The sequence below is a fragment of the Aphelocoma coerulescens genome, chromosome 1, assembly GCF_041296385.1.
Source record: "Aphelocoma coerulescens isolate FSJ_1873_10779 chromosome 1, UR_Acoe_1.0, whole genome shotgun sequence".
NCBI lineage: Eukaryota > Metazoa > Chordata > Aves > Passeriformes > Corvidae > Aphelocoma > Aphelocoma coerulescens.
Window position 1 is genome coordinate 21174475 of NC_091013.1, and position 14529 is coordinate 21189003.

Here is a 14529-nt window from a genome sequence, read left to right on the forward strand (position 1 = left end):
TAACTAATAAAAGAAGATCCCTAGAACATTTAATTAAAAGAGGTAGCTGTATAGAAAATAGAAAACATGTTAATATCCTGACTGAATGAAAAGCTTCAGTATTTGACTACACATTAATATACCCTCAAGGATGTACTGCAGTCCTGACAGATGACTTCACATAGAAAGGTTTGCGGGACTGTTTTTTCCCCTTCCCCTCCCCCCTTTTCTACTTCCCTCATCCAGTGCCACTGTTTTTTTCTTCCAGTTGCAGGGAGTCCTCCCACCTACCATCTTATCACTCCTGCCCAACCTAACTCTGTTTTTATTGAGATGAGTAGTAAAAAGTCCAGTTAGAGCTGCTGCAACTCCAGAGCTCTCAGTGAAGATTTTTCAGAACTGTCAAGTTTTTCAATTTACAATGACAGTAAACTACAGACCAACTCACAGCTACATGCTTTCTATACGGCATTGAGCATTCTGGTACTCTTATCTAGACATGACTTACTATGAGATTTAGGATGCCTCTGAGCCATCAGAGGGAGTCAGTTCCCGAGACTGGTGAGCACCTGCAATCTGTGCTGATTTAATCTGGAATTATGACTTCTAGTTCAGACCCTTTGGCTATACTTCATTAACTAGTGTGCCTTTCCTTGCATATATTTGCATAAAAAGGCAAGCTATCCATTTCATCTGTCAGCATAGAGTGCTATGCAATGAGCTGGTTTCAAGACAGTTGTTCTCTGGGGGCTTAATGCCAACATGCTTCCATAATCTTACTCTCTCATTCCTCTGAGAACTTGCTCACGAGTCCTGTTAAGATGAATTGCAGAAAACTAGGTGAAGCATTACATATCCCAAATGCCCACTTTGCATTTTTTTGCTGTGTTCCAGCATCGCCTTTGTCATGATTATATTCCATTTCAAAGAGTCGTAGAATCATTTAGGTTGGATAGATCGTTGAGTTCAAGTGTTAAAGATCATTTCATCATCTTTACATCTGCACACTATGATAGCTCACTTTAGGATGTCTAGAAGTGTATTACTCTCAGTCTTTGTCTTTATGTATTGCAGTTTGTGACAGTAAAGATCAGTATGTTTGAATAACATTTGAAATCAGTGGATAATTAATTAAAATACACAGCTTCCAAGATAAAGTTTTAAAACCCCCATACCTATTGAGCCACAATTCTGGAGTACTTTTAGGAATGATATGTAATATGTGTCAGCTAAATTTCAAATTTAAGAAAAGCTTTGGAAGAATTTTGCTTGCCCTATTATCAGTCTAAGCTTATACAGTGATGAAATGTAGCGATGCCTGTTTGAGCTGCAGAGGTGAACTACAGCATTCATGTGCACTGAAAACAGAATGTGTTCCTGTGGTGCAGTCTGTGTCAGTCTGGACAGCCAAATTGTCTTCCCTTCTGCCTTGGAAGTAGGAATGGAGGTAGAAATGCCCAGTAGTCTGTCCCAGACTATTGGCAGGGAAAATGTATCCAGCTTGATTCTTGCAGCACAAGGCTGAGATTTGATTTAACAGTTTATGTTCTATGACAGTTTAATCAGAACTATTTATTTATTAACTCAGCTGCCAGTTTGTCCTGCTTACCTTTCAACACCATAATGTTAACCTTTATTACTCAGCCTTGGAGGAAAAATCAGATATTAGTTGGTTTTTAGGCTGTGGTTTTATGGCTGGCTTAAGCTGTTGTAAGTTCGGGCTCTCAGTTAAAGAGGTGTTTACAGACTCCTCTCTCTTTCCTTTTAGCCCAAGTCCCCAACCCAGACATCTAATTTTTATGAGGCTGCTGAGTGAGCTGAATGGGAAAATTCGCTTATCTAAAAACTTGTCAATTTTTCATCTAGAATTCCTCTTTTAGCACATTTACATCAAAAGGAGTACACTAGTAGGAGCTAGTCCCAGTTCAGGACTGCCCCTGTTTTGGTGGCATTATGGATTTAGATTTGCTTATGCTCATCACGTAACCATGACCTTAAAACCCATAACAATTGGAGATAAAGAAATTTAGTATGGATGTGTAGTCTTTGTTGCTTATGTGTAGCATGCATGGAAAAATAATAGGAGAGAAGGAATTTTTTTAATAACTTCAGAAAAATTTGAAACCAAATATCTATTTTAGGTTACTTTGTTCAGATTTCATTTTTTCCCTCAACTAATATGTGAAATTGTCTAACTTTTAAAAGTATTTCCAAGCAGTGTTTATTTTATGAATTGTCATGTAAACTGAAAGAATTTTAGTGATTTTAATGTTTCATTAGACTGCGTTAAGATACATGAAGAGATTATTGTGAAAGGATTCACATTATCTCTTCACAAAAGATTCAATGAATACAATAGGGTTTCCAAACATGGGACAGAAAAACATTCAGTGTATAGTGGGAATATATCTGAAAAAGACAAGATAAATGTAGAAAACTTGTCGGAATTTCCTTTTTGCCTTTTTCTTCCTGTTGTACTTGGGATTAATGGAATTATAGCTTCTACTTTTATAGAATTAAGCAATATTTCTATTACATAAATAGAATGCAATTCTAAAGGTACTTTTAGGAACACCCTATTTCTTTGTTATTGCTGATCATCTTCACTGGTTTACTCCGAAATTTAAAAAAATCCAAATTTATTGTCCTTATATTTTTTTTCCTCTCTCGCAGATATTTGTATCATCAGTCTACTCTAGGTCAATAGATTTTCCATTAAAGCAACAAGCATTACTTGTGAGTACACTGAAAACTTTCTAGAGTTACTATTATTAGATTGATTGGTCTATCAAAGAGATATATTTAAAACTATTTAGGCCAGGCAACAGAATGTGAATTGCATGCTTCAGAGTAGGGGATTAATATTTTTTTTTTCAAGACAACCTCCTTTTTTATTTTTCTGTTCCTTTTCCTCCCCCTTTTGCCATAATTGCGTGAAGAGGCACGCACAGATGCCTGCTGCCAGTGTGTGATACTTAACCTGACCGTCAGAACAGCCTCACAAAGGAAGGCTTTTCAGGTCCCCCAGTGAAACAACCACTGCATTTTATTGTGGCGTGAAATTAGAAGTGAAAAGCCCTATGGCTCTTGCTGTTTAGTAATGCGGAATATGTCGTTTCTGATGGTGATGGTAGTGCTGGGAGGGAAATGGAAAGCCAGGGGAGAGAAACAAAGTAACGATTTAGACAAAGAGGGCCCCCCTTTTTTTTTGTCGTCTCTGATTGTTTGGTGGTCTATAAAACCATAGAACTGTGGTGGATACAAGCAAAAGGAACATTTAGTTGCGGCTCTCTCATTCAGAAATGTGTGTGTGAATTTGCAGGGTGCTGTATAAGGCGAGTCATCTGTTATCAGAAGAGTTCACTAGTTTAACTCATTTATAAAACGGCAACAAAAAATTTGACTTTGCTTGGAGAGAACAGCGCTGCTCTGACAGACACTTTAAGTTGCACAGCAAGATGGTGTTTATAACAAGACTGTGTGTGGTTTTCTGAAGCTGCCTTGTAACAGATTGGAAGGGGAAAGTGCCAGCTTGAAGAGGCTTTCCCTTGTCTGTTTAAAATTAAAAGAATGATGTTTTCTCAATGGAAACTCTTTACATATATAAAATGTCAAAATATTTATGCTCACTTTTACTTTAAAGCTATTATGTAATCACTAAAGAAAATGGTGAACTATTAGAAAATGAAAAGGCAGTTTATGAGAGAGATCTTTTAGAACATAAGATGGGCTTCTTTTTTGTAGAATCATAGAATCATGTATTTTGGAAAAGACCTTTAAGGTCTTCAAATGCAACTGTAAAATTATCCATGAGCTGAGCACTATTGCTACTGCTGGAAACAACTGGTGAAAGTCCATCCACAATTCTAATATCTGGAAGGGAAAAGCTGTTACATTTTGCAGCCTTATGTTGTTAGCAGTAAATATTACTGTTATTTTTACTCCATCTGCATGGAAATGGTGGCAGGGAACAGTGGCTGAGAAACAGTAGGGACATACAGGTGGAAATTGTCTTACTATATTGCGTACTAAGTTCCAGATGCAACCTTGGAGAAGATTTAAAAGCAGAAAGAAAAAGGTAGCATGACTGATCTATGATCTGATTGGTGTAACAGATGCAAACATGAAAAATCAGTTTATTGCTAAACTGCTCTGCAGGACTGCAACCTGAAGAAAGAAAGTTCAGGCAGAGAAGCAAAACTGCTAATATTGTTTAATTCAGGGAGCTCATTTCATTGTTCATTAATACAGTAGCTACACTGCCAAAGACGTCTGTATGTAAGTAATAGCTCAGAAAGAAGCAGGCAGGCAGTAAGCAATTAAAGCTATTACCACTATCAGGAGTCTGTTACAGAGAGCTTCTTAACGTTTTTAAACTGTATCACTCTTAATTGGATTTAAAATAATTTATGCACTTTGGTGCAGTATATATTTTGTGTGTGCACTTGTGCTCCAGGCTTGACTTGCTGCTTCTATCATTTTGCCAATGCTGTGCCTTGTATCTTGACAGGTGAAAACTGAATGTGGAGATTTAGAATAAGGGCTAGGAAGAGGTTTGGTAACAACTAAATTAATTGGCACTTGATGCAGCACATAGAAGCAAGGTAACAGAGGATAGGGAAATGGTCTTTGGGGCAACAGTTTGAATAGAGATAATTAGAACAACAATTTTAAGTCCAGAGTAGGTTGGTAGATGAATCAAAGATGTGAAAAGAGAAGAGAGTGTAAAAGAGTATCATCTCTGTAGCAAAGCAGTGGTGGTGGAATAGCTATTGCACTAAGAAAGAGCCAAAATATTTGTACCTATTATAAGCATTTCAAAATAACCCCAGAAGGATCAGAAGTGCTGCTAGGACATACTGCTTCATGGTGAAAGGTTGACATTTAAGGCTCTCTTCTACAGAAGAACTCATTGCTTATACAAGAAGAAACAGCTCCAGCAGCAGAGAGAGGGTTCCATCAAATACTCTATGTTTAGGAGGCGCATCTTGAATGTAGGAGATTTGAGTTCAATTCCATGTTTCAAAATCAGGCAAAGTAAGAGCTCAGTATTGTTCTTTGGTGACTGTTAAGCTTTAAGCTATGAGGCAGGAAAAGAGAAGAAAATACGTGTCCCAGTTTCATATGCTGGTACAAAACCCTGTCAACAAATTTTCACAAGAACTAAGTGAGGGATGAACTAATGTTTGGGAGCCAATTTTCTGTTGACATCGGTGGCCATGATTTTGACTTGGTAACAAAGAATAGAAACATGAAGAGTCCTAGGATTATTCTGTCCTTTCAAACAGACACTTCTGCTGGCAAAATTTAACATGCCAGAGAACTAAGCTATACAGATAGATACCAAGCTGTCAGTGTTGAAAGTTATTTTCATTCTAAAAGGATTATGGTTGAAACTGCTGCATTTCAGCTACAATGTGATGATATGAATTCCCCTCTTTTTTTTTTTTTTTTTTTGAGTAATTTACTTACCAAATATTTTATGTCAAAACAGTTCCTTTTTCAACACTTTCAGTGATTCTTGCCTTCAATGCATGTACAACTTTTCTGGCAGCTTTTACTTTCTGTTTAATTTTGGGAATTAAAAACAAAGGCTGCATAGACTTCCAGAATATTTGACCTGAAGTTCTTGGCAATGGTCTTGGTCTTTCTGGTGCCGTAATTTTAGGAACAAAGCCTGTAATGCTACTTTGTATATGTAAGGGTCTGACAGACCTAACTGATATACTGGGACTAGCCCTTTCCCTATCTCTGTTCCAGGAAATGCTGGTACTGTTCCTAGTCAGATCCTACAGGTCATAAGGCTTCCTTTATTTGCTTAGGGTATTGAAGGTATTCAGTAACTCAAATTGCTAACAGTTACTATTGTGGGACTGGCACCCTGATGTTGTGTACTGAAATGAGCTGGGCAATTAAGAAAAATAAATGTTTCAAGCTCATGTTTTTGTTAGATAACCAACAATTGGCTCTTCTGAATATTTCCTTTACTTTAAGTCCTAATTTGATACTAGTAAGTTTGCATAACCATGGAGAGTGGTAATGCCTGTCCATGTGTGTGCTTTCAGTGCCTCCACACCCAAGTAAAATAAATACACATCAAATGCAGCTATTTGCTATAGCAGTTTAAACTATGCTGCTCAACTTTGCATCCAGTCGAATTTCTCAGAAATGTTCCATTCTGCTCTGAAATAACCGTTTGAATGACCAGACCACTCTCCAAAGTGCTGATAACAGATAGGAGACAGTTGCACCTAGAACTGTAGTTTGCTTCACAAGCTGAGTTTCTGAGCCTTGTATGAGGCTGAGTGAACAGAGCTGTAGTCAAGGTTTAGACCACATCTCTGATAAAGTAGCAAAATAGAGCTTCAAAGAAATGTGTCAGTGTATTGTCCTTCTCTTACTTCTCTGGATGTTATTTTGAATATTTTTTTTCTATGTCCTCCAGAATTCATAATTGAAAAATACTATAGCTATGTTCTGCAGGGCTTGGTGAAGTGGATGTTGCAGTGGTCTGCTATGAGACACTGACAGTCCCATCTGCAGAAACACTTTCTGTTTATTGAGAGTGCACTTCTTGGATGTGAAAACAGAAGTTAAACTTTTTAATGCTGGTTTAGAAATGTAATTTTTAAAAGTATTTCTTATCTAAAGTAAGTGATATGTCTTAAGTTCCATATTTCACCTGCAGGTTGTATATGTCATCCTACTTAGATAAGAATTAATAAAAATAAATCCCAGTTGTATACATAGTGGTTTTTGTGTTTCTGTTATGCAGTTTTGTTATTCTTTTCATAAGGAATATGCCAAAATCTGCCAGGAAATACAATTCTCATTCCTGTTGACTAAGATCAGAACTGAATAGCTTATGCTCCCTCTTAGGTTTTGATGTTAAAACTCAACACAAAACGCTATATTCTCACAACCTAACCCTTGGTACTTTTAATGGCAAGTTACTTTGCATGAGGTTCCATGTGAATTAACCAGAAAAGTCTCTTAGGGTGTTAACCCCAGATTAATCCTAACCTACAGGTACGCCCTTGTGCAGTGCGTTACAATATAATGTGAAGGTGGCCATGTGTCTGCTGTTCCTTGTCCCTACCAGCTCCTAATTGCTACTCTAGGACCCTGGAGGTTTGTGCTGCATTGTTTTACCTTACAGTTGTTGGGGATTCAGAATAGTTAAAGTAGCTGTAACTGCACCTCCAAGAGAGCCATAATTGACCCCTTCATTTCTGTGCCAGCCATTTTGTTGTTTCCTTGTTCTGAGCAGTAGACTTATAAAAAATACAAAGCAATCATTAGTCCTAAAGCATAAGATTACACTGTCTGAATGTTGATTACAAATGAAGGATTTTTCTTTATATATGTATACACTTTATTAATTAGAATAAAGTAGTACTTGCAGATGATAAATTCTACATTAGCAAACTGTTCCTTATCATCTATCCCACCACAATCCACGTCAGGATGTTATCGATGTAGAACAACAAAAAGCACATTTCAAGAAATCTAAAACCCCCTAACTATTTAAAACCTAAGACCTGGCTTTCATTCAAAACCAGCTCCACAATTAGCAATACTTTCAGACAGTATCAGCTGGGTTCCCAGTGTACATGATAATGTCACAGAATAACCCCAACTGTAACTAATTTAATTAAGACTTGATCCTCGAATACAAAATCACTCCTTTTCACCAAATCATGATGCTCACTGACCTACAGGAGAGAAAACAGGCAACACAGACAGGGAACCATTCTCTGTCATTTAACCCTTTTGTTTATTCAGTTACAAGGGAAATATATTACTAGTGTAATTCTCATGAGAACCTCTTTAACGTATACAGAGGAGTAATTCCAGGTAGCTGCATGAAACTGCTATTTTACACAACAAATAATGTTTCTATTAGGCTTTCAAAGTTTTGAAGATATGTAAACCTCTCCTACTCTACATTAAATGTAACTGAATTGTAGGAGTTGGTTGTGGTTTAAACTGAGCTGACAACTAAGCCCCACACAGCCTCTCAGTCAACTCCCCCCATGATGGGGGTAGAGAATCAGAAGAGTAAAAGTGATAAAACTTATGGTTTGAGATGAAGACAGTTTTATAATGAAATCATTCACTGCTTCCTATTATCAGGCAGGTGTTCAGCCATCCTCAGGAAAGCCAGGCTCCATCACATGTAACAGTGACTTGGGAGGACAGATCCATCACTTTGAATACCCTCCCCTTCCTTCTTCCCCCATCATTATGTGCTGAGCACAATGCCACAGGATATATATCCCTTGGGTCAGTTGGGATCAACTGTCCCTGCTGTGTCCCCTCCCAACTCCATCTGCACCCCCAGCCCTCGCTGGTGGGATGGGGTGAGGAGCAGAAAAGGCCTTGTATGTAAGCACTTGCAAGCACTGCTCAGCAGTGACAAGAAAATCCCTGTGTTATCAGCACTGCTTCCAGGACAAATCCAAAGCACATCTCATACTAGCTACTGTGAAGAAAATTAACTCTATCCCAGCTTATAGTAGCACAGAGCAAAAATGTCACACTGAATTCTAGAAAGTTGATGGCTAGTGCTCTGATGATTCATTCTGCTAATGAGGGAGGAGAGGGAAAAGAAGCAAGAGACTGACTCGGCGTAAAATGGATCTCACAAAATGTTCAGAGGCATCTTGAACAGCATATATCAACCTACAAGCTAATATGACAGCTACTGATTCTGCAGTTGAACCCTTCTCTTTGGGTTCATGGATTTTTTTCAGCCTCAGTAACTGACTGATTTTTTAGGTTAGCTCTACTTCTAATGGTTTATTTTAAACAAGATAGATGTGTACAGTGGGTGCCTGACCTGATAGGGTGTATGAGCACCTGAAATTGCTTATACCTGAAGTGCTGCAGTGCCTAAGGGCACTTGGTCACTAGGAGGGGTGCCCACAAGCTGAGTGCAATACTATATGACACCATGAGCCACTCACATAGAGCAGTGCTCTTGTGCAGCCTTGGAATCAGTGGAGCTATCCAGTGTGGGTTTTGGAGAGCATCGAGAATGATCCGCTGTGGAAATGAGATTCACCTACCTGCCTATGTAGGATTCTTCACTCTTGAAATTCTCACTGCATATAGTCCTGTTTACTTGAACTTTTAATTTTATAACATACAGTCACACCTGTGTTTTTTGGGTAAGTAGACAGCCCATACCTTCGTGCTGGAAAGAGATTTAAACTGGAGATTAAAAAAAAATAGGAAAGGGATCTTTAATAAAGTGTATCTAACTTGAGTTTCAGAACCAAACACTTCTTCCATTTTAATATGCAGAATGCAAGTAATTTGCCTTGAGTCTTATACCATCTAAAAGTTTAGGAGGACGTGAATTAACACAGGAAGTTGAGAGACAAATGTATAAATAGGCTTTTATAAAATGAATTGACAAAAATGATGTACATTCCTGAAATGGGCAGCCAGAGTCCTAATATTTTTCACCACGCTAGCATGCTATTAATTGGTTTGAACTAGGTAAATGTGCAGCTGTGCATTTACTGTTCTTCAGAGATCTCACAGTCTGATTTTTGAGAAAGATGACAATTAAAAAAAACAAATATCAGAGTAATTATTTCTCTCTTGCTGCCTGTTTCTGTTTACATTTACTGCCACTGTGCTGAGATTTACAGATTCAAAATCACTTTTCTCGTTCCATTGGGTGCATATTTAAATGTACCCATCACAAAATCATTCTCTCTAGGACTGATGAACACTATATTCTCCTTTGACTTTGGGTAAATTCCCAACCCTGTTCTCTGCTTAGTGCCTGATAGTGAGCACGTACATTTTTCAAGTACTTTTCCTCATGACACGGCCAGTTATTAGAAGACTGTACAGTGAAAGGTGTTTCGTTCCTTTTTTTTTCTCCCAACCATCTAAGTTCCATTTGATTAGGTTCCATAGGACAGCAAAGCACTTATATTGTATATATATTGTAAACATAAGCCATTCATTTCTGACCTTGATGTTGGAAACAGTGGGAATGGTGAATGATAATGAAAAGAATAATAATATTCCACCTGTAACACTTAGATTCCATCGTTTTTACAACAATTTGCATATGACTTGGTTTCTACTCTGATGAAGGAAAAAGCCTTTTTTGACAAAAATATTGTGGGTAGTCACTTCTACTCTGAAATAAATTATTTTTTTGCTGTTTAAATAGTTAAAAATATGTCATATACAGCCATTTAATTTAAATATAATATTTTAATAAATATGTATTCAGTACTTAAATGATGTTTTGCAATTAATTAGATTTTGAAAAGTTCTGTGCTGGTGTAATTCTCTCCCATTCAGGTCAAAGGCATCATTTTCTAAGTAAAAGTGTTGGTAGACTTATTTTGAAAATCCCTTTACTAATTAATGTAAATGGCATGCATCATATGCTAATCTCCTGGTTGCTTTATTTATAGGTTAAAAATTAGAACAGAAAAGAATTTTCTAACATGGCCCTTAAATGCAAATTTTTTTAAAAAGATGAAATAAAAAGTACAACCCAAAATATTTTAAAGCAATCGCAACCCTTTTTCTTTGAATGAAACCATATTTTGCTTTTGTTTCTAATTTTATGCAGTGGAAATATCAGCAGGTCTGTAGTATTATATTATGCTTGGATTTGTACCTATGAGAGTGTGCATATGTACACACACAACCCCCCCAATTTCGAAGCATGACAAATCCTGGAGTACTTTCTATTAGCAGTTGTTTTGGCTTTTAGTACTGAATAACAACTCTGCAGCAGTCTGGATGAAGAATAAAAGCCTCCAACTTCCAGATTTAAGCACTGGGGTTGTTGAAACAAGCTCTTTAGGAGGATTTGAGTTATCAAGGTCGGTGTGATTGACACCCATCATCTTCTGATGAGTGCCACTGGCCTGCAATGTTCAGTGCTGTGTTTCACATCCTGCCTCAGCAGTGCAGAGCCCATGTGGTGCCAGGGCAGAGTCAGTGATGGCTCCTATTGACCACACTGCTGGGATGCTCCCAGTGCCACTGCCCTGCTGCCGGCTGGAGGTCTGCCATCTACATGCCTAAGCTTAGCTTCTGGGAGCAGGTGGCTATGTCTGCAAGGTATTTTTTTTATTAGATAAAGTAGAGCCCAAACCAGCTGCCAGGTGCTGCTTTGCCTAGATTCCTCCTTATCCTGAATCAGATCACCAGACAATGGGAGGGATCTCAAGATCTCTGCTCATTTGCATTGTAAATTAAGGACTCAAAGGTGAGACCTGGATCCAAGCTTTCAGTGTTCCCAGCTTCCCACCTCACAGAAAGCTCATAACAGATTAGCCAAGGGGATAAATGCACAGACCTGTGTTTGTGACGTGTTCTCATCTTTGCTATTGCAGGGTTAATAACTACATTTTTGACAAGACAACTCCAAATCTTCTATTGGCAACATTTTTGTCTGCTAGCCGTTATTCTTCACCCAACGTGGTACAATGGTACAGCTCCATTAAAGGCAGGCAGTCTGCTTCTGCAGCTGCCTGTGATGCCAGGCTAGCCTGGTGCTCTGAGGACTCCTCACAGCAGGAGTATGGAGATTTTTTTTTGTTTATGTAAGTGTTTAGGTAATTGTGTACCCTAATCAGAGTCTGTGAGAGCCTATGCAGGCCTTTTGACAGGCTCCATCATCTGTCTTCCTTGACATATTCTGAGAGCAGTTGGATTGCAGGGTACTGCTCAGCCCTGGTTCATTTTGTCCATCTTCCCTTCGAAGATGCCCATTGTCTCTGCCTGCCCTGAGGCAGGAGGTGCTGGGGCCCAGTGAAAGTAGCCTGGGCTGTCCTGAGTGATTATTGAAACAGAGCAACAGCCGGATGAGGCACCAGGTGCTGGAGCCTTGCATGGCAGGTAAAGACTGGTGCAAACACCTTGAACAAGAAACCTGGCAGCCTTGGGCACCACTGGCAAAATCCCAGAGTGGTCAAAATGTCTCTCATTTAGTCTTTAAACCACTTATACCTCAGTAATTTTTGGACTAAATCCGTTGAGGAGGAGAGGTGTAAAAGGACATGACAGTGGAACTGGGCTTGAATGTGCAGTATCTGTCCCACAGGAGGAACAACACTGTGGAATTAATTGAATTCACTTAGTTCATTGACATTTTGTAATGTATCCTTCTAATTACTCTGTGTACAACACATTGTGAATTTTGAAGAGCTAGAAACGGAGTCTAAAATACAAAAATATGTATCAAGAAAATGCTAGAGTGGTATTTTTTGTTCCTGAAATATGTAATCTCCGTGACTAATGGTTTTATTACATTTTTAGGCTTTGTTGCTAGTAAGAAAAACGACTAATTTTTAAAACACTATTGTTTTTACTACATTAATGATACAGGTGTACCACTGAGGTGCAGCCTGTATGTATTCATGTTTGATTTTGAATAGCATAAATGTGTGTTGATCCAATTGAATACTATGCATAAGAGGAAATTATATAAATACTGCATTACATGTCAAAGGCCTTTCTTTTTGGTGCAATAATCCTCCACTCTTACCAGGAGGAGTAGGTGTTATTAACTCCCAACAATGCCAGTATTTTCCAATATTGTATGTCTAACAAAGAAAGAGAAAAGGTTTCTAGATATGGATCTGAATTTATGTTTCAGCTGTTGTAAATGCTCTTAACAGTTGGATTTTTCTGTATGCTGTGCTGTGAAGCTTAGCTGTGTTTGGCAGAGTTTGAATCTCAGCTCTCTGTATAACCATTGCAGTAGAAGTTGAAGAAATGATAATATGGTACTTGAAATAAAGTGGTTTTGCTAACAGACCAGTGAACATTGTCTGTTTATACAGAAATAGTTTTTAAACCTCTGCTGAGTTTACTCCATAGCTTGATGAAATAGTTTCTCGCTTGGGAAGGCAATGTGCCTGTCTAATCTTTAGGCTGGTCAGTGAGGAGATTTAATTTTCTGTAGTTCAGAGTAGTGCTTTTGATATTGTCTCTGTGATCCAGGAACGTGGTGTTAAATGATGTTAAGAACTACATCCAATAAGTTGGAAAATAGGATGACATAATAAACAAGTGAGTCAATTGCTTTGTACTGTAAGAAATACCGAAAATATTTCTTGTAATCTAACCATGACTTGTCATGACCTTACTCTGACACCATGACTCAATGACACAATCTTATCCCCAGGAGAAGTGGATTATTAACTTCCTGTGGGCCACAAAACTGGAGAAGAAATAAGGTTATTTGTGGTTGTTTATTTCATTCTCTTTCTGACGCTTTTCTGCCTCCTGTTTCTTCCTAGTGCCTGGAGCCCTGCAAAGAGTCCTGGGACCTGAAGAAAAACCATTGCCAAAGCTTCTGTGAGGTAGGTCAGCCCAAGGGCACGCTCTCTCACTTTGTTCTAGCAGTCTCTTTAATTTAAATTATTAGCTTCAAGGAGACAGCTGAAAACCATGGTATTTTTACAGCATTTGCCTTCATTTGAAAGGATACACATATAACAATGTAGCCATATTAATTTTGAGTTAAAAAAGGGGTTTTTTTCTGACCAAATGATTTATCTCGACTTGTACTTTAAAGACTCGACCCAGTCACACTTACAGAGCATCTCTCAGAAGGTGCTGTTACCTCCCTCCTGTAAGATGCTATTTCTACCACTTACCCTTCTATCTTTTCTGGCCATGTGTAAGAAAGACAATCTTTGTTTAAAAGATAAAAATGTCATTGTGTGAAAAATCCTGGTGCAGGATAGCTAGAACAGATGACTTTCCTGATGAGAAGGTCAGTCTGATTTCTAAAAGAGTAGTTGCCCAGGAGTAACTGGATTGAAGTTCAGAAGACTAATAACAAAATATGTAATTATTCAGGAACAAATATTTTGAAAACTGTTTTTGAGCCATCTATCAGAATAATCTGTGAAGAAGCAAACCTGAATCAGTCAAACTAGAACAAAGAAGAAGATTTTTTATTGAATTTGAAACATGGCCCTGAGTTGGTGGAAGTGATCTGTTGCAGTTCTTAAGTGTTTTTTAGTTCAAAATGGAAGTATCAGCTCAATAGCAAGTTGCCTTATTATAAAAAAGGTTCAAATATGTTCAAGTCTATGAAAGTGAATTCCTAGGAAGATTTTAATCTTTTCCTATAAAAAAATAGAAGTGACCTTAATCGATATACTGGTTTTACTGGTACACTGATTTAATTCCTCTCTCTTTACTGTGGACACTCTTTTTGTGGTATAAGAGAATGTCCTATGTTTAAATGATTTTAAACATCATGAAGATGATTTGGAAAAGCTGTAATTTCAACTAAAAAAATTTTAGCTGCAACAGTGTGTTAATAGGGATTACTGAATTACTGATCTATGTAGTTACAGTAGAAGAAAAAGTAAAAGTTTCTCATGAAAACCAAGCCTAGTAAGAGTTTTTTAACCCAGATTATTTGTTACATTCTGATATACAAAATTCTAGAGTACTGTAAAAAAGCAGTTTTAGTGGATCTAATTTATGTTGTGCTTGTATACTGCTCTTCATTCAGACTGTATGTTTCCAGATATGGGTGAA

At 37.8% G+C, this 14529-nt stretch overlaps 1 protein-coding gene across 2 annotated transcripts in view; it reads left to right on the forward strand.

Moving 5' to 3' along the window:
* ANOS1 (anosmin 1) overlaps window positions 1-14529 on the forward strand; it is a 133921-nt gene that overhangs the window by 57955 nt on the left and 61437 nt on the right. For both annotated transcript variants that reach the window (XM_069003861.1, XM_069003865.1), the window contains exon 3: window positions 13272-13334. In XM_069003861.1, coding sequence (XP_068859962.1) covers window positions 13272-13334 — 63 coding nt within the window. The remainder of the gene's footprint in view (window positions 1-13271; window positions 13335-14529) is intronic.